At 41.3% G+C, this 21,086-nt stretch overlaps 1 protein-coding gene across 6 annotated transcripts; it reads right to left on the bottom strand.

Annotated features, from left to right (window-relative positions):
• Positions 1–2,106: 2,106 nt before the first annotated feature.
• LOC116322097 (E3 ubiquitin-protein ligase TRIM7-like) lies at positions 2,107–21,064 on the bottom strand. 6 transcript variants are annotated; one of them, XM_039609762.1, is made up of 3 exons: positions 20,783–21,064; positions 20,244–20,623; positions 2,107–3,568 (listed from the first exon to the last, which is right to left on the bottom strand). In XM_039609762.1, exons 1-3 carry the CDS (start codon positions 20,816–20,818, stop codon positions 2,560–2,562), a joined length of 1,425 nt encoding a protein of 474 aa, XP_039465696.1. In that variant the 5' UTR covers positions 20,819–21,064; the 3' UTR covers positions 2,107–2,559. The 6 variants fall into 6 exon arrangements, with proteins under 6 accessions (XP_039465696.1, XP_039465694.1, XP_039465692.1 ...); XM_039609760.1 differs by lacking the exons at positions 20,244–20,623; positions 20,783–21,064 and adding exons at positions 4,895–5,007; positions 5,371–5,638 and having other exon boundaries at positions 2,107–4,212; XM_039609763.1 differs by lacking the exon at positions 2,107–3,568 and adding an exon at positions 16,206–17,352 and having other exon boundaries at positions 20,258–20,623.
• Between the last annotated feature and the right edge of the window lie 22 nt (positions 21,065–21,086).

The following is a 21,086-nucleotide window of genomic DNA, read 5'->3' as shown; positions in this document are numbered from 1 at the left end:
CCGGGCTGGACCATCACCGGCACCCCTGTTTTCCATCCGGGGCGATTACCTGCAGGACTATTTAACCCCGCGGATGCTCCACGCCAGTCCGTTAATCACCTCTCTGTGGTAACTAGCCTCCCGCGAAAGCGTTGTTCGGATGTATCATTTGAAATGCGTTAACTCTGCCTTCGTGTGTCTAGATTTCGATCCGGCGTCCTGTATCTGCCACCTGCCTGTCCTCCTGCTTGCTTGGACCACCCAGTGCATCACCTGGCCTCATCACTGACTCCTCGGATTCTCTTTCCACAGACTCTCACACTCCCTTCCCAAGTCCCACGGTCCCACTCCGATCGTAAGCCAACTACTCAAACCCCGTCTTGTTGTGTTTCCCTGTTTTCCCGGCTCACTAGTAATTTTCTCCCCTTTCTGTTGCAGCTTCCCACGGTCCCGATTTCGGCTTCCCCGCATCATTTATTTCCCCGGGTTTTTCAGTTCCTCGCTTGCTTCTTTGGTTATCCCGGGTCACCTTTTGTTAAGATAATAAAGCGTTTTTTCTGCTTGCATTGGAGTCTGCTTTTGGATCCTTTGGGTGTACGCGCCTCTGCGCATGACAGAACCTAACTGTGTGTCCCATGTGACACGGCAGCTCACCAAGGTTCTTGTATCCTATGCGGATTATTATTCCCACCCTCCTGTATTTCTCTGATTGGCTTGACTATGAACTGAATATTCAAGAGACACATATGAATCTTGTTACACTGAAGATCGGAGTAAATCAGCACCTTGGACAGAGCACTGCTACGACTGCAAGGGTGGTAAGAGCATCAGAGCTCTCCACACTATAATAGCCATGGTAAACACCAGCTCCAGGAATATCACCCCCCAGCACCGAGCCAAAACAAAGATCTCCATACTGTCCTTACTGTACCTACACCCAGCATTTACTTGCTCAGTGTGCACATTTTTCACAGCTGACAGTAGATCCAAGAACAGTGTGAATCAAAACTAACAGGAGGTGTTGGTGATGTGGTTGTTTGCATCAGCAAAAGCATCTGTACCTAAATCCACAGATGTTATTGAATCTATTTATACTTTTGTCTTACCTGGTTCAGCTGCTCCTGATCAAACCAAAGTTAGTGTGTGTTTCCTTTTACGAGCGAGACGTTCAATGGATTTATTGTAATGATTAAAACCTTCATGTTAGCTTCAGAAGAAGAGCATTTAACAGGGTTTACTTTCACACAGTTCATTTCACCATTTTACACTGTTTGTATGTAAACTTGTTTTTTTTTTCTTTGTCGTATTTGAGTGAAGTTGAAAAAAAAAGTTAGTTTTTATATTTCAAAAACTCACGTTATATTTCATCCAGTCAATAAAAACATTCCACAACTTCAAACTAAAATGACTTTGTAGTTAGTTTATGGACATGTGTATATTTAGTGTTGCTGTCCCTCGTTGTCCTTGTGTGTGTGTGTGTGTGTGTGTGTGTGTGTGTGTGTGTGTGTGTGTGTGTGTGTGTGTGTGTGTGCGTGTGTGTGTGGTGGAACTCTCTCTGACGCTGGATTGTTGTGTGACTTCACGTTAGTCTCCTTACAAGTTAGTGAAGGTTAGTCTGCTGCAATTGTGGTGTTTCTGACGGCTGCCTCTGTGTTTTCCTAGGATTGTGGGAACGAGAGGGCAGCCAGCATGGGTGCTGGAACAGGGAGGAGGGGAAACACACTAACACTAGGAAGAGGAAATAAATAAACGCCCTGTTTTCATTGCACAAAGTCCAGCATTTGAGTCCTGTTTCCCCTCATCCCCACGGTCTGCCAGCGCAGTCCGTGACAGACTTACTGATTAGATCAATAATAGTATGTACACAGGAAACTAAAGAGATACATTACTTGTCACTCTGTATCCTAACCTCTTTCTGGAACTAATGGTGAACATTTCAAGTGTTTTCTTTGTTAATTTATACAATATAGCAAACATATTATTGAGTTAGGTTTTCTGTTAGCCAAGTGAGAGTTCTCTTGTCAAATGCTGACTGAACAATTCAGACATCACGATTGATCAGTTACAGTTATTATGATATCGTAGGAACAACACCAACACGGCTGATCAGATGCCATTGATTGGATTTATTAATTTATCTTATGGATGACGTTCCCTTGCTGGGTTCCTTTAGTTCCTTTATTTTCCAAACTGAACATCAACTTAATTCATTATTGATCAAATCATTTACAGTGTATCAAAAACAGAAGTTTCTTTGTTCTCATTAATAAGGCCAAAGCACTCTGTGAGAGCACCAACAGTAGATGGAGACAAACATCTTCAACTTGCAGGTGAAATAAAGCAGAAAACTTTAAACTAAAAGACTTTGTTGCTACATTGGAAAGAAATGCAAAAGATAAGTAAAATTGTAAAACATGCAAGTGAATATGCATTTCATGTTTGATTTGAATTTTGTTTACTCTTTAAATTTTACAAATTCATAACTAAAGATTCATCACACTGAATTCACCAGTGACTTAAATTTATATTCATCTTGTGAAAACAAAAAAAGAAAAAACAAACAAACAAACAGAGCTACAATTAGCAAAGTTTACAAACCATCTCTGTGACACTAAGAGCTTTTCCACAGGAACAAACAGACTGGTGGGAGTAGCCGGAACTATGATCCCGGTACCTGTTACCATCCCAGTAGTAATCTTTTCCACATGAACACTTCCACTGCTGCTGCTGGGTCGTGCTGTGGATATTTTGCTTTCCCAGTTGGACAAATGGGACCAGGTCCCAGTTGTTGATGCTTACTTTAAGCTTCATTGTGATGATTTCTTCTCTCTGGTGCTGTCTGGTTCTCCTGAAGAAGGACAGCGTGGAGGCAGGAAAGTTCCACAACACCTCCACCTTTTCAGGTCGTGGTACAGGCTCTTCTCCATTCTCCCCCTGATATGTGATTAATGCAGAGGTTGTCACGAGTTGGGTCCCAGTTTTGGCTGTGCCAGTATTTCGCACCTTCAAACCTTGTGAAGTGGATGATTGAGAACCTTCATTTCTCTTTGTTGTGAGGCTGCTGAGCTGCTTATCTTCCCAGCACAGTCCATACACAGCTCCATCCTTCAAGTTCTTTGCAGATGTTTTTTCACATAAACCAGTCGTCCAATCAGACTCTTCAGGCAGACTGACCACCCACCTCTGATAGCTGCTGGCTGTCTTGGTACTACAGATTAGAAGAGTTGCACAGCACTGTCCCAGGTAGCTGTTGTGGAAAACCTTCCTCTTGTCTTTGGACAGCGACATGCCAGGACCCAGAGACTGTGGCTCAAAGATCAGATGTGAATCAGTGGGAACAAGCTCCTGGTGGTGTTCAGGATCAACCAGAGTCAGCAATGATCCCCAGAACTGAGACGCTTGCTTCACCATCTTCTCCCCATTCTGTCTCATCTCCTCAACCAGTTTGTCCCGATGGCTGCCCGGCTCCAGCCCTTTTCTCAGATCCACAGCTTTGGCCTTCTCCACATCCTGATGCACCTGAGAATACATCTGCAGGAATCTGAAGGTGTCCTTCTCCTTCTGTGCTGCTTCCATGCTGCTCTTGCTGGTTTTCAGGGACACCATACGAGCAGAGACTGAGCTCTGGACGCTGGTCAGAGAGATGTCACGCAGCTTAGTCACAGCCTCAATCAGACGCACACTGCAGCGACCCAGCTTCTCTCTTTCACTCTTCTCCCACTTTTCCAGACTCACATCCTCATCGTCTGTTTTCTCCTGTAAGATCAGCTGCTCAGCTTTCAGCTTCTCCAGGAGCTCTTTGTGGGCTGTGGAGAAGGTCTTCATATTGTGTAGGCGGTGCTGGTCCTCAATGGCGCAGGAAACACACACACAGGTCATGTCGTCCAAGCAGTAGTACTCCAGGAGCTTGCCGTGCTGAGAACATTTGGTGTTCCCACATAAAGCCATGGGTTCAGTCAGAGGATGAGTCTGCAGTAACACAGGTGTGGTCAGGTGGGCCTGGAGGTGCTGGACACACATGGAGATCTCACACTTCATGCACGTCTTCTTTGCTGGTTTCCTGTCCTCTGTACACATGTCACAGAGGATAGTTTGTGGATCTGTTCTTCTCCTTTTTGTTTGTATGCTGTCAGACATGTTTTCCAGCAGGAAGTCTTCCTTAGATTTGCTGAATATACCTCACTGCTCTACAACAGTTTGGATTATCTGGACGTTGGTTTGCATTTTACACTGCTAAAACAAACAGAGAACAGGCAGAGTCAGGCAACTTTTACTGCAGAAATATGGACGTGCCAACATGAAAACACAGATCAGAGTTTAATTTGCAAACACACTTTTGTGCTAGGGTAGAAAAGACATGGACTTGTAATAAAATGCAACCAAATGATAAAATCCAGGCAGAAATGTTTCTATTGTTGTGCCAACATAAAGGCTTTGATGCTTGAGGCAGGATTTACTTTAGTATCAGTTTGTTGGTGCACATAATAAACTGACAAACTGACTAAATTTCTTTTTTCATATAAACAAACATGAAAATGCGGTGTTCTCGCTTCAGTCAATCAGATAAAAAAAATCATCCTACATATTAAAAATATACTAACTTTATCATCTATCAGATCATTTACATTGTATAAAACAACCGCTGTGTTTCTGTGTTGTCAGTAATAAGACCCAAGGGCTGTATTTAGGATGCCGATCTAAACCGAAAACAACCGGAAAAGATGAGTCCAAAAGAAACGAACGAGCAACGACCCTGAAACCGAGAAGATGGAGTAAGATTACGCTAGCGGTCAGCCGACCGAGGCTAATGTTCTGGATGCAATTCAGTCTCTCACAATGGATTTTACAGCTCAACTGTGAAAAGTTTAAATGAAGAAATGACAGATGCAATCGGAGTGTTTTCCGAGAGCCTCACCTCAGCAGAATCTCGTATGAGTAAAATTGAGGACGTGGTTTCCTCACTAACAAGTTGGGAGGCCACTTGTTATTGAACTAAACTGTCAGGAACTCCTACTGAAAGTGGACGACCTTGAAAACAGAAGCCGGAGATCCAAACATGAGACTCGTCGGATTACCCGACAGAGCTGAACCAGGGGAAATCACTGCGTTTTTACAGACCTGGACTGTGTCCAAATTCATGGGCTGCTCCTCCTTCAGAGCCCGATTACGTCGTAATGTTTTCGTATTATTTCCGTATTATTATTCTATTTTAAATTTTAAATTATAAACTTTTTAGATTATAAACTTTTATACAATTGTGCCCTGTATGTGCTGACAAGTTACTGTAGAAAAACGAGCCGTAAGACCAGCAGTATTTTCCAGCCTGGTCTCTCAGTCTTTCAGTTTTAAATTGGATTAACTTTTAATTAGTTTCAAAGTGTTTTACTTTACCTTTTAGACTGACAAAGATGTACTTAATAAACTGGCAAATTCAGTAACTTTGGTCGTGGTCGTGTTTTAGGCATTTTCCTTTCCCAGTCGTACAGTTCTTCTCCTTTCTGTTTGTATGTTGTCAGACATGTTTTCCCAGCTGGAAGTCCTCCTTTGATTTCAACACTGACTTATATTCAATAAATCTATCTTTATTGCTTTCTTTTGGACTCCCTTTTAATGAAATTCACCATGAACCTCAAGAATAACTGGGTTTCCCTCTTTTTATTTCACCTGTTTCTGGTCAAAGTATTAAGTCTGCAAAACATTCAATTCTCTGGGAGATATTATCTCACTACTGCTAAACCACACACTCAAGGAGTGGTCAGACAAGTTTGACTACAATTGTTTTCTAATGTTAGTAGTTCAGTTTAATTTCCTTCAAGATTAACAAGAAACATGTCATAAATACAGAGTGAGCAAGCAATGAAATTCAGGCAGCAATAAGCCAGCGATAGTCTGTCTTGAGCAAGTAGCTCAAGACTGTTGGAGTTGCACCATTTGTGATGACCAAGCTTAGACTTTCTTTGCAAGTTTAAGCAGTAATAATACCTTTGCACAGCCAGCACCACATGTTCATTTACAGATGATCAGCATTTTAAGAGGAACTGAAAACTAGTGTGGTCAATAAGAAACATGGTGATCTGGGTTTTGGACAATAGTGATGGGTAGATGAGGCCTCGTTAAGCGTTTCAGCAAATTCCCCAAACTGTATCGATACTGTGTCGACACAGTGTTGCTGTTTTGCTCCATACTGACACCTGCTGGACCTTAAATATCATTGCAGGCAACTTACTTGAGACTCACAACAGACACTGATTCAATGACCTAGCCATACGTGTATACACTGTAAGGTATTGTACTTTCCATTGAAACATTTTATATCTTTTACATTGCAAATATTGTAGACATCTTTAAAATATATTGTGAATGACATTAAGTGAAAATTAAAATGAAAGTATTGTGAATGTAATATTACCCATTTAAATGTAATTGACTCAGAGTTTATTATAAATTTCTATTCAGAAAAATAAGTTTATCCAATGTTTTTGCATTCAGTCTATTGCGTTTTTTGTTTTTGTTTTTTGACACCATTTCCCCAGCTTTGGAAAACTCAGAGGCACAGATGAGGCTGGGGTACACAAAAGCTGTAAAGACAGGTGGAAAAGGTTAGGATAAAATGTCTTCCTGTTCCCCCAGTACCTTAAAGGATCCTCTGATCTTGGAATGTTTCTCTCCGACACTCTCCACAATACTAAGGGGTTGGCAGTCCTTTATAATAAAATTCAGGGCTGCCTGGTCCAGAACAGTCTTCCTAGATGCTTGATTTCAAAATAATAAAACACATATTAATAAAAAAAAATGATGATAAAGCTGTTCAGTGTCAATATAGGCCTACCAGTGTTCATTCTCGGTGTGTTTGTCTCCTCATTTTCATGTTTGGCTCTGTAATGCCTAAACACTGAGGAGGTGCTTTTGTTTGTGTAAGAAATGCAGAACAGATGCGACATTTAACCTGCATAAAATGAAATAATTTACACTGCAGGTCACATTGCTGTTTTTCCTATTCTGATAGATTACACTAAAACAAAGACAGACAAACCATTTGCAGTTAAAAGATCAAAATGATCCCACACAGCAGAAACATTTCCATTTTGCTATGGAGAGATGTGTATTTTTATTTATCTTTGCGAGAGTCATTTTGTGTTTTTTTGGGTGGCGACTCGTTCCGTTGACAGATGCGGATGCGGTACCTTTTAAACACAGTTTGGCGCGTTGGTAATGAGCGATACAGCAGCTGTATCGATCACGTGACTTTTTCTTAAAGCGACGCACGCAGCGATGCAGGCTTCACTCTGTGAGCTTGATACATGCGCCGGTGCGTCAGTGTTGCTGGACCCATCACTAATAGCATGTGTTTTATTTACAGAAGCTCACAAAGCACAGCTGTGATTGGTGGGGAACCAATAATCTTTCCACAAGAGCAGATTGACTGGGAAGAGTTGGAGCCTAATGCCCCTCCATAATTGAATCCATAACTAGACATTAAACATCCCACATGAGCATTTCGGCTGATTCTGATATTGTTGTGGAAATCCTCCAAATGGAGATGTCGTTGCACTTGAACTAAAGGAGAACTCATTTGTTGCTTCCTTTTCTAAACCCTGGAGACAAACAAAAGGTTTGAGGTCTGAGCTGGTAGAGCTGATTGTTACTGTGAGTAAGTTTATTCTCTGGTGCTGCCCGATCCTGCTGAAGAATGATAATGAGTCCGGAAAGCTCCACACAACTTCCACTATTTGTGGTCTGGTCATCTGTGGTTCCACATTTCCACTTGGAGTGTTGATCACTTGATGGGAAACCTTATAATGCTGTCGGGGCGTTTTAATTTTCTGCATCCCAAACCCCATTACAGGTGGAGTTTCTTTTATAACCCAACTAGACTCTGTTGTGAGAGAGAAGAGCTGGTTATCTTGGCAGCGTAGGCCATAGACATATCCATCCTTCATACTCGTTGCATAATTGTCGTCACATACACCGATGGTCCAGTCACAGTCTTTGGAAATGCTGATCACCCATCCCTTAAAGTCAGGAACAAGAACTGTACCCTTAATGAGGAACAAGTTAGAAGAACAAAATTTCATCCACTGACTGTGGAAAACCTTCCTCTTGTCTTTAGACAGCGACATGCCAGGACCCAGAGACTGTGGCTCAAAGATCAGGTGTGAATCAGTGGGAACAAGCTCCTGGTGGTGTTCAGGATCTACCAGAGTCGGCAATGATCCCCAGAACTGAGACGCTTGCTTCACCATCTTCTCCCCATTCTGTCTCATCTCCTCAACCAGTTTGCCCAGCTGTCTGCCCGGCTCCAGCCCTTTTCTCAGATCCATAAGGTTGGTGCATGAATCTGCTATAAATAGTGTTTCCTCATCAGCATCCCAAACACTATTACAGGTGGAGTTTCATTCATAACCAAACTAGACTCTGTTGTGAGAGAGAGGAGCTGGTTACCTTGGCAGCGTAGGCCATAGATATATCCATCCTTTATATAGTTTCCATAAGTGTCGTCACATACACCAATGGTCCAGTCACAGTCTTTGGAAATGCTGATCACCCATCTCTTAAAGTCAGGAACAGAAAGTGTACTCTTAATGAAGAACATGTGGGAAGAACAAAATTTCATCCACTGACTGTGGAAAACTTTCCTGTTGTCAGTGTGGAGAGACTACCAGAGAGATACAGCTGGATGACTCCGCTCAGTCGTCCACTCAGGGCTGAAGACTGGAGTTCAATATTCACGTCTGCCTGATCACACAGACCACCTGTTTCAAAGCACACCTGCACCTCCCAGGACGAGGTCTGGACTGGAAACTGAACCTAAGCTTATGGAGGTACTTCACAGATTGATGGAGGATAATTGTAGGCAACAGTGACAGGTGGTAGATATGCACAGAAGAACTGATGCAAGATGACAGTGTCTATCGACCTCTGTCATTCCCACCAGCTGTCCAAAGTAATGGTCATGCTTTGCTTTCTGGCTGGAAGAATTTGCCAGACTCAAAGTTGCCCTGGAAAATCCACTGCCTGAGGATGCTACAGAGCACTTTAAGTACCAGATTTTGGTGGATCATCTGCAATATGAGGAAGCACTATTTATAGCAGATTCATGCACCAGTTCCCCACAATCTTCTACTGATACAATCGCCAGTTTCACCGAGCAGTATGGGCAACCTCACCAGCTAGCTCTCACAAAAATTGCTGACCTCATGGAAGCCCCAAACGTTGCATGTGGTGACAATAGTGGGTGCATGTAGTTTGCACTGAAAGTGAGAGCACTTATTTGGATGGTAGATCAGCTTGGAGTCACAGGCCAGACTGAACCTAACTGTGTGTCCCATGTGACACGGCAACTCACCAAGCTGCCTCAGGACATGCAGGCAGAGTTTATGAGGTTCTATGTGGATTATTATTCCCACTTTCCCGTATTTCTCTGATTGGCTTGATTATGAACTAAATATACAAGAGACAACATATGAATCTTGTTATAGTGAAGCTCGGTGTAAATCAGCACCTCGGACAGAGCGCCGCATTGACTGCAAGGGTGGTAAGAGCAGCAGTACTCTCCACACTATAACAGCCATGGTAAACACCAGCCTCAGGAATATCACACCCCAGCACCGAGCCAAAAGAAAGGTCTCCATACTGTCCTTACTGTACCTACACCCAGCATTTACTTGCTCAGTGTGCACATTTTTCACAGCTGACAGTAGATCCAAGAACAGTGTGAATCAAAACTAACAGGAGGTGTTGGTGATGTGGTTGTTTGCATCAGCAAAAGCATCTGTACCTAAAGCCACAGATGTTATTGAATCTATTTATACTTTTGTCTTACCTGGTTCAGCTGCTCCTGATCAAACCAAAGTTAGTGTGTGTTTCCTTTTACGAGCGAGACGTTCAACGGATTTATTGTAATGATTAAAACCTTCATGTTAGCTTCAGAAGTCCTTCAGTGTGGGTATTTTACAGGATTTAGTTTCACACAGTTCATTTCACCGTTTCAAATTGTTCTTATGTAAACTTGTTCTTTTTTGTCATATGTGTCTAAACTTTAAAAAAGGCAGTTTTTATATTTCAAAAACTCACATTACATTTCATCCAGTAAACAAAAACATTTCACAACTTCAAACTCCAATAACTTTATAATTGATTAGATCATTTACAGTGTCTACACATGAAATTAAAGAGACTCTGTGTCCTAACCTCTTTCTGGAACTAATGGTGAACATTTCAAGTGTTTTCTTTGTTAATTTATACAATATAAGAAACATATTATCAAGTTAAGTTTTCTGTTAGCCAAATTTAGGTTTTATATGTTGGTTTGTAAGTGACAGTTTTCTTGTCTAATGCTAACTGAACAGCTCAGACAACATGATTGGTCAGTTTGCAGTCATTATGATATTGTAGGAACAACACTAACATGGGGTGATCAGATGCCATTGATTGAATTTATTAATTTCCCATAAAATCTTATGTATGACATTCCCTTGCTGGGTTCCTTTATTTTCTTATTATGTATAAAAAAAGAAAATAAATGTTATGTAAAGTCACAATACCTGGTGATTATTTAAAGGCTTTGATGTTTGAGGCAGGATTCCTGCCAGCAGTGAACAACTGTATTTATTGCAGTATCAGATTGCTGGAAATCGACAGCCCAGCCTGTAGATTATAAACCTTTATAGCAGAACAATAGTTCCCTGTATGTGCTTACAAGTTACTGTAGAACAATGAGCCTCGTTGTATCTAATAAGACAAAACCTGGTGAGGTGTAAGCTCAGTTTACAGTGTTTAATGTGCACTGGGATGAAATTAATGGTGCCAAAATGTTTTGCTTTATGTCTTATATGGTTAAACTATCTTCATTATGGAGGGTACATGGAGTTATATGAATGCCCTGACCAAAAAGACACTCAGTTAAACACTTCGAACAAATCTTAAAGGATAAACTTCAGGATGGGCTTCGTTTTGGACACAGGCAGCAGGAATACATTATAACCTGGCAAATTTGGGTAAATTTCCTTTTTTTATATCAACAAAAAGTTAAATTGCATTGTTAACACTTTAATTAATCAAATGAAAACATTCCACAATAACAAAATTAACTTCATTTATTATTGATCAAATCATTTACAGTGAATGAAACAACACGTTTCTTTGTTGTCACTACTAAGGCCAAAGAGCTGTATGAGAGCACCAACAGTGGATGGACACGAACATCTTCATTTTGCAGATTAAATTAAGCAGAAAAATTAAAACTAAAAGACTTTGTTGATACATTGGAACCACATGCAAAAGATAAAAACTTATTGAAATTGAAAAACATGCAAGTGAATATAAATTTCAAGTCTGGCTTGAATTTTGTTCACTGAAAGTTTGCAATTCACAAATTCATCACTGAAGATTCTTCACATAGTATTCATCAATCACTTAAATTTATATTCATCTGGTGAAAAAAAACAAAACAAACAGAGCTACAATTAGCAAAGTTTACAAACCATCTCTGTGACACCAATGACTTTTCCACAGGAACAAGTAGACTGGTACGAGTAGCTGGAACTATGATCCCGGTACCTGTTACCATCCCAGTAGTAAACTTTCCCACATGAACACTTCCACTGCTGCTGCTGGGTCGTGCTGTCAGTATTTTGTTTTCCCAGTTGAATAAATGGGGCCATATCCTGGATGTTGACGCTTTCGTTGAGCTTCATTGTGATTATTTCTTCTCTCTGGTGCTGTCCAATTCTCCTGAAGAAGGACAGCGTGGAGGCAGGAAAGTTCCACAACACCTCCACCTTTTCAGGTCGTGGTACAGGCTCTACTCCATTTTCCCCCTGATATGTGATTAATGAAGAAGACACCATGTACTCTTTTCCTGTTTTAATTAGAGGAGTTTCTTCCCATTCATCCATTATGAATGATCTATCTGAAACATGGGAAACTGTCTTACACCTCTTTGTTGTGAGGCTGCTGAGCTGCTTATCTTCCCAGCACAGTCCATACACAGCTCCATCCTTCAAGTTCTTTGCACACTTTTTATCACATAAACCAGTCATCCAATCAGACTCTTCAGGCAGACTGACCACCCACCTCTGATAGCTGCTGGCTGTCTTGGTACTACAGATTAGAAGAGTTGCACAGCACTGTCCCAGCCAGCTGTTGTGGAAAACCTTTCTGTTGTCTTTGGAGAGCGACATGCCAGGACCCAGAGACTGTGGCTCAAAGATCAGGTGTGAATCAGTGGGAACAAGCTCCTGGTGGTGTTCAGGATCAACCAGAGTCAGCAATGATCCCCAGAACTGAGACGCTTGCTTCACCATCTTCTCCCCATTCTGTCTCATCTCCTCAACCAGTTTGTCCCGATGGCTGCCCGGCTCCAGCCCTTTGCTCAGATCCACAGCTTTGGCCTTCTCCACATCCTGATGCACCTGAGAATACATCTGCAGGAATCTGAAGGTGTCCTTCTCCTTCTGTGCTGCTTCCATGCTGCTCTTGCTGGTTTTCAGGGACACCATACGAGCAGAGACTGAGCTCTGGACGCTGGTCAGAGAGATGTCACGCAGGTTAGTCACAGCCTCAATCAGACGCACACTGCAGCGACCCAGCTTCTCTCTTTCACTCTTCTCCCACTTTTCCAGACTCACATTCTCATCGTCTGTTTTCTCCTGTAAGATCAGCTGCTCAGCTTTCAGCTTCTCCAGGAGCTCTTTGTGGGCTGTGGAGAAGGTCTTCATATTGTGTAGGCGGTGCTGGTCCTCAATGGCACAGGAAACACACACACAGGTCATGTCGTCCAAGCAGTAGTACTCCAGGAGCTTGCCGTGCTGAGAACATTTGGTGTTCCCACATAAATCCATGGGTTCAGTCAGAGGATGAGTCTGCAGTAACACAGGTGTGGTCAGGTGGGCCTGGAGGTGCTGGACACACATGGAGATCTCACACTTCATGCATGTCTTCTTTGCTGGTTTCCTGTCCTCTGCACACATGTCACAGAGGATAGTTTGTGGATCTGTTCTTCTCCTTTTTGTTTGTATGCTGTCAGACATGTTTTCACAGCAGGAAGTCCTCCTTAGATTTGTCGAGTATAATTCAGTGTTGAATAAAGTCCTTGTTGCTCTCTTTCTGACTCTTTTTTAGAAAAAACTTGGAATTTGATGAACTCCTGAGTTTTGCTCGTTTCTTGCCTGTTTCTGATCACCGTGTTCAGTCTGCTCAGGAGCTCTGCACAACACTTTCAATTCCCTGAAAACTCCACACTGAAGGGGTGGAGTCAGACAAATGTGACTGCAGCTGTTTTATAATGTTTGCAATTCAGTTTAATTTCCTCCAAGATTGACAAGAAACACTCAAAATGTTAATACACTGAATAAGCAATCTATAAAATCCAGGCAGCAATAAGCCAGTTATAATTAGCACAAGATTTTAGGAGCTATTCAACATTCATTCACATTTTCTCACTTCATATGTTTTGTACAGAAGCACATATTCATTTAGCTCCAAAATAAGCATCATCATTAAATGAAACAAAGAGGATGTTGGAGTTCTCACACCTCATACAGGTCTTATTTGCTGGTTTCCTTTCCTCTTTCACATGTCACACAGAACAGCTTGTGGATCGGCCGGTGTTTTTAGATGTTTATTTAAATCTGAATCTCCTGATTTTGATTTGTTGAATGTGATTCAGTCCTGAAAGAATCTCTGCTGCTCTTTGTTTGACTCCAGTTCAATGAACAGAAGTATTTTCCAGGCTGGTCTCTCAGTCTTTTATCCATCCAGTAGCACCGTACAACAGTTTGGATTATCTGGAAGTTAGTTTGCACTTTGCACTGCTACAACAAAGGCACGTTTAACTGCAGAAATATGGACATGTTAGAAAAAACGATCAGAGTTTGATTTGCAAACACACTTTTGTGCTAGGGTAGAAAAGACATGGACTAAAATGCAACCAACTTATGAAATCCACATAGCATTTTTTCCATTGTTGTGCTGACATTAAAATACTGTTAATTTGCCATAATATAGCTTATGGATGACATTCCTTCACTGGCTTTCAGCTGCCCTTATTTTCTATCATGTGTAACAAAGACGAAAAACATTTTTAATGTAAAGTCACAATACCTGGTGATTATTTAAAGGCTTTGATGTTTGAGGCAGGATTCCTGTCAGCACTGAACAACTGTATTTATCAGATTGTTGGAAATTGACCGCCCTGCCTGTAGATTATAAACCTTTATAGCAGAACAATAGTTCCCTGTATGTGCCTACAAGTTACTGTAGAACAATGAGCCTGCTCTTATCTAATGAGACAAAAACTCATCAGATTATGTGTCATTGCATTGGTGTAACTCGGGGCCTCTTTAACTGCCTGGGACGTTTTTACCACATTTTTGCAGAGTGGTCTCTGCTTTTGAGGAGTTAGCTCTGCAGGTGGGGGGGATCTGCCAGAGGTGGAGGATAGACTCAACTTTAGTGTCTATTGTCTTATATAGTCTGGGAGTTTACTGAATGTTGGAGTGGGTGTAGTTTTTCCTCTCCGGTGGGGTTGTTGGGCTGCTTGGTGGGGCTCTGTGGTGCCATTGGTGGATTTTGGGTAACTCAGGTACCTACTGGGGTCAGCAGGAGTCAGCTGGCTCCAGGGTGGTCCTCCAGCTTTCCTCGCCATTACTAATTTGCTTCCTTCCTCCCGCTCCTTCACACCACCACACATGCAGGGGCTTGAGGTACAGGTGAGTCACTGAGGTGCAGGGGAGGCATTCCTCCTCTGTCCCCTCCTGGATACCTGTGTCTCAATTTTATTCCACAATGTACTTACATTCTCATGACACATACACTGAATGGTGTCCAGAGGGGGGGTCTGTTCATTCAGCCTCACCTCTGGTGCCTGTGCCCAATTCTCAATTTTAAATTGCATATAGACATTGAGGGTCCTGGGGAGGGGCCGAGCTGACACCAGCTGATAGTCTCAGGCCACCATGGTAACAAATGAAGAAAACTGATACGTGATAAGTGATAAGTGATCACAGGAAAACAGAAACTTACCTGTGGCTCATCACAAATTCTTCTCTATGGTCTTTTTTTAGATTACAAAAGTTTCAACTTACACCCTTCAGGCAACATAAATAAATAAATGAGACTAAAATACTGTTTACTTCTACAGACGTTCAGCCTAACTGTTAAATTATGTGTAGACTGATATGTCAGAAGACATTATGGCTCCCCTACAATATATGTGAATGAACTCTAAAATATTACCAACACTTATTCATTGTTTTCAGGTTTACTGTGGATTGTAATTATTTATTAAAAACAAAAACAATAAAAATATTTTTGCAATTCGTTTTCACAATCTCGAAAACAGAGGTGAGATGTCAGGATGTTTTTGTTGTGTATCTAATGGTATTATAATAATTATTCCCTTAAGACTTTTAGCTTTATTTTTACTCATGTTGCCATAGTAACTTTAAACCTTGAATGCATACTGAGTAAATACACAAAGCATTGCAACAAACCACACATTGCTTCATTGCGTTAAACAGTTCACTCTGGGGACACGACCAAACTTCCAGTTCATCTTTACACATACTGAGGTTTGATAACAAGAATAACACGACACCACATTTCCACCAGAGCTAAAGTGTTTTTAGAAGACATCAAGTTTCATGCTCTGTAGAAGATGTATGATCAGATTTTTTTGTTCAGTTTAACAACTGTTAAATAATTAATGCAACAATTAAAGCAAAGTATCTATAACAAGCTGAATTGTTCTTCCTATTTAAGTTCTGCAGGCTGATGGAGAAATAAGCCTGTAGCTTAACTTAAACTTCATACAAATGTTTACACAATATTTTCCATCAGTCATATCTTTTTGAGTAGTGGCCCTTCCTGTCATGGTCTGACATGTTGTAATACATAGGTCTATATGTACTCTGGCACTGTAACAGTATACATACTGTTGTGAATAATTAACAAATCAATACATGAATAAAAGAAGAGAGTTTTTAGAAGTCATGTGTCATAAATATAGGGCCTTGGGGGTGGGCACACTGAACGATGTCCAGAGGGGGGTCTGTTCATTCGGCCTCACTTCAAGTGCCCGTGCCCACTCCACAATTTTATTTTTTATGTAGATATTGAGGGTTCTTGGGAGAACTGGAAGCTGGGAGCAGGAGCTGGCTGTCTGGCTGTAAATGACACTTAAAAAAACCCACAATTTTTTATTTTTTTAAATTTACTTTACTATGTTATGTGATACATCATATGACAAGATAATCACCGAAGCGGCACAATTTCTTCACAGTTAATGAATCTGAAAGACAGTCAGTTACACTGATATTCATACAGAGACAGAAAATGACTAAATGATCAGCAGAGTTTGAATTAACAGAGTTTACAAACCATTTCTGTGACACATGGACCACCAATCATTTTTCCACAAGAACAATTAGCCTGAGAAGAAAAGCGGGACATATTATTCCTGCATCCATAACCATCCCTGTAGTAAACATTCCCACATGTGCACTTCCATTCCTGCCTCTGGGTCGTGTTTTGGACATTTTCCTTTCCCAGTCGTACAAATGGAGACAGTTCCTTGTCTTTCAGGCTCATCTCCATAGTTATTATTTCTTCCCTCTGGTGCTGTCCGATTCTTCTGTAGAAGGAGAGCGAGGAGTCAAAGTTCCACAACACCTCCACCTTTTCAAGTGGTGGCATGGCCTCATCACCATTCTCCTCCTCGTTTGTAATTAACTCAGAAGACACCATGTTTTGCTTTGCTGTGTTGGCCATGTTACTTTCTCCTTCTTTAAACGATGCATCAGAATCATCATCGTTCTCCATTGTGTGAAAGCTGAGCTGCTTATCTTCCCAGCACAGTCCATAGAAAGGTTCATCCTTCAAGTTCTTTGCAGACTTTTTATCACGTAAACCAATCGTCCAATCAGACTCTTCAGGCAGACTGACCACCCACCTCTGATAGCTGCTGGCTGTCTTGGTTCTACAGATTAGAAGAGTTGCACAGCACTGTCCCAGCCAGCTATTGTGGAAAACCTTCCTCTTGTCTTTAGACAGCGACATGCCAGGACCCAGAGACTGTGGCTCAAAGATCAGGTGTGAATCAGTGGGAACAAGCTCCTGGTGGTGTTCAGGATCAACCAGAGTCAGCAATGATCCCCAGAACTGAGACGCTTGCTTCACCATCTTCTCCCCATTCTGTCTCATCTCCTCAACCAGTTTGTCCCGATGGCTGCCCGGCTCCAGCCCTTTTCTCAGATCCACAGCTTTGGCCTTCTCCACATCCTGATGCACCTGAGAATACATCTGCAGGAATCTGAAGGTGTCCTTCTCCTTCTGTGCTGCTTCCATGCTGCTCTTGCTGGTTTTCAGGGACACCATACGAGCAGAGACTGAGCTCTGGACGCTGGTCAGAGAGATGTCATGCAGGTTAGTCACAGCCTCAATCAGACGCACACTGCAGCGACCCAGCTTCTCTCTTTCACTCTTCTCCCACTTTTCCAGACTCACATTCTCATCGTCTGTTTTCTCCTGTAAGATCAGCTGCTCAGCTTTCAGCTTCTCCAGGAGCTCTTTGTGGGCTGTGGAGAAGGTCTTCATATTGTGTAGGCGGTGCTGGTCCTCAATGGCGCAGGAAACACACACACAGATCATGTCGTCCAAGCAGTAGTACTCCAGGAGCTTGCTGTGCTGAGAACATTTGGTGTTCCCACATAAATCCATGGGTTCAGTCAGAGGATGAGTCTGCAGTAACACAGGTGTGGTCAGGTGGGCCTGGAGGTGCTGGACACACATGGAGATCTCACACTTCATGCAGGTCTTCTTTGCTGGTTTCCTGTCCTCTGCACACATGTCACAGAGGATAGTTTGTGGATCTGTTCTTCTCCTTTTTGTTTGTATGCTGTCAGACATGTTTTCCCAGCAGGAAGTCCTCCTTAGATTTGTTGAGTATAATTCAGTGTTGAATAAAGTCCTTGTCGCTTTCTTTCTGACTCTTTTTAGAAAAAACTTGGAATTTGATGAACTCCTGAGTTTTGCTCGTTTCTTGCCTGTTTCTGATCACCGTGTTTAGTCTGCTCAGGAGCTCTGCACAACACTTTCAATTCCCTGAAAACTCCACACTGAAGGGGTGGAGTCAGACAAATGTGACTGCAGCTGTTTTGCAATGTTTGCAATTCAGTTTAATTTCCTCCAAGATTGACAGGAAACACTCAAAATGTTAAAACACTGAATAAGCAATCTATAAAATCCAGGCACCAATAAGCCAGTTATAATTAGCACAAGATTTTAGGAGCTATTCAACATTCATATTTTCTCACTTCATATGTTTTGTACAGAAGCACATATTCATTTAGCTCCAAAATAAGCATCATCATTAAATGAAACAAAGAGGATGTTGGAGTTCTCACACCTCATACAGGTCTTATTTGCTGGTTTCCTCTTTCATGTCACACAGAACAGCTTGTGGATCTGTGGATGTTTGCAGATGTTTATTTAAATCTGGATCTCCTGATTTGATTTGTTGAATGTGATTCAGTCCTGAAAGAATCTCTGCTGCTCTTTGTTTGACTCCAGTTCAATGAACAGAAGTATTTTCCAGCCTGGTCTCTCAGTCTTTTATCCATCCAGTAGCACCGTACAACAGTTTGGATTATTTGGAAGTTAGTTTGCACTGCTAAAACAAAGGCACGTTTAACTGCAGAAATATGGATATGCTAACATAGAAACACCCATCAGAGTTTGATTTGCAAACACACTTTTGTGCTAGGGTAGAAAAGACATGGACTTGTGATAAAATTGCAACCAACTTATGAAATCCACATAGCATTTTTTCCATTGTTGTGCTGACATTAAAATACTGTTAATTTACCATAATATAGCTTATGGATAACATTCCTTCACTGGCGTTCAGTTGCCCTTATTTTCTATCATGTGTAACAAAGAGGAAACATTTTTAATGTAAAGTCACAATACCTGGTGATTATTTAAAGGCTTTGATGTTTGAGGCAGGATTCCTGCCAGCACTGAACAACTGTATTTATCAGATTGTTGGAAACTGACCGCCCTGCCTGTAGATTATAAACCTTTATAGCAGAACAATAGTTCCCTGTATGTGCCTACAAGTTACTGTAGAACAATGAGCCTGCTCTTATCTAATGAGACAAAATCTTATCAGTTTTTGTGTCCTTATATAAGACCAGCAGTATTTTGCAGCCTGGTCTCTCAGTCTTTTTAGTTTTTAATATTGAAACTAATTAAAACCAATAGAATGCAAAGTGATTTGCTTTACTTTTATACTGACAAAGGTATACTTAATAAACTGGCAAATTCAGTAACTTTCTTTTGTCTAATTAACACACATGAAAATGCAATGTTCTTGCTTCAGTTAATCAGATATGTAAAGCATTGCATATATTAAAAGTACACTCACTTTATTATTTATCTGATCATTTACATTGTATAAAACAACAGCTGTGTTTCTTTGTTGTTAATAATAAGACCAAAGAGCTGTATGTACAATATGAGAGCTTCACCAGCAGATGGAGACGCACGTCTTCAACTTGCAGGTGAAATAAAGCAGAAACGGTTCAAACTAAAAGAAGTTGTTGCTACATTTAAAGCAAACACTGGAGCTAAGAATATTTTAATTAACAAAATAAAAATGACATAAAAAACAAAATTGTTTTAGTTTTTTAATTTACTTTACTTTCATATGTGATACATCACACAACAAGTTAATCACTGAAGCAGTTAATGAATGTGACAGACAGTCAGTTACATTGATATTCATACAGGGACAGAAAATGACTAAATGATCAGCAGAGTTTGAATTAATAGAGTTTACAAACCATTTCTGCGACACATGGACCACCAATCATTTTTCCACAAGAACAATTAGCCTGGGAAGAAAAGCGGGACTTATTATTCCTGTATCCACTACCATCCCTGTAGTAAACTTTCCCACATGAGCACTTCCATTCCTGCCTCTGTTTTGGACATTTTCCTTTCCCAGTCGTACAAATGGAGTCAGTTCCTTGTCTTTCAGGCTCATCTCAATAGTTATTATTTCTTCTCTCTGGTGCTGTTCAGTTCTGCTGTAGAAGGACAGCAAGGAGGCATCAAAGTTCCAAAACACCTCCACCTTTTCAGGTGGTGGTAAAGGCTCTTCTCCATTCTACCCCTAATATGTGATTGATGCAGAGGTTGTCTTGGACTGGGTAGCTGTTTTGGCCCTGGCAGTATTTTGCACCCTTAAACCTTGTGAAGTGGTTTTCAGGGACACCATACGAGCAGAGACTGAGCTCTGGACGCTGGTCAGAGAGATGTCACGCAGCTTAGTCACAGCCTCAATCAGACGCACACTGCAGCGACCCAGCTTCTCTCTTTCACTCTTCTCCCACTTTTCCAGACTCACATTCTCATCGTCTGTTTTCTCCTGTAAGATCAGCTGCTCAGCTTTCAGCTTCTCCAGGAGCTCTTTGTGGGCTGTGGAGAAGGTCTTCATATTGTGTAGGCGGTGCTGGTCCTCAATGGCGCAGGAAACACACACACAGGTCATGTCGTCCAAGCAGTAGTACTCCAGGAGCTTGCCGTGCTGAGAACATTTGGTGTTCCCACATAAAGCCATGGGTTCAGTCAGAGGATGAGTCTGCAGTAACACAGGTGCATTCCTGATAACCTGACCAATGACTTTAATTACGTCTCAATCTTTGTCTCAGTTTTACTTATGAGACATTTATGGAACCTTTAAGGGTAGTTACTTCATATCATTTCTTAATAGTGTATTAAACAAGAAAGTAGTTCTTACCAGCCCACCTGGTTGAACAGGTAAACCATGTGCCATAAGGTTGGTGCAGACAACTGAGTTGGGACCATTTACTGCAATTTTTCTCCCAGCTTTGCTGTCTTCTTTTTGTCCCAGTTAACATTTTTAAATTGATTAATTATTAAAACCAGATGTTTTTCTGAGTCAAAACCTTTGTGGGGGGTTATGCGAAACAAAAATGAATTTTATGTTTTGTTTTGTTTTTTTCATTTAATAAATTAAAATTGAAAAACAAAATGATTTAAGAATATTTTATTTGGGAGTCTGAAAAATGGTCAGCACCCCA

This window comes from Oreochromis aureus, linkage group 3, assembly GCF_013358895.1.
Source record: "Oreochromis aureus strain Israel breed Guangdong linkage group 3, ZZ_aureus, whole genome shotgun sequence".
NCBI lineage: Eukaryota > Metazoa > Chordata > Actinopteri > Cichliformes > Cichlidae > Oreochromis > Oreochromis aureus.
Note: the sequence above shows the minus strand (reverse complement) of the source record. Positions and strands in the feature narration are given on the sequence as shown.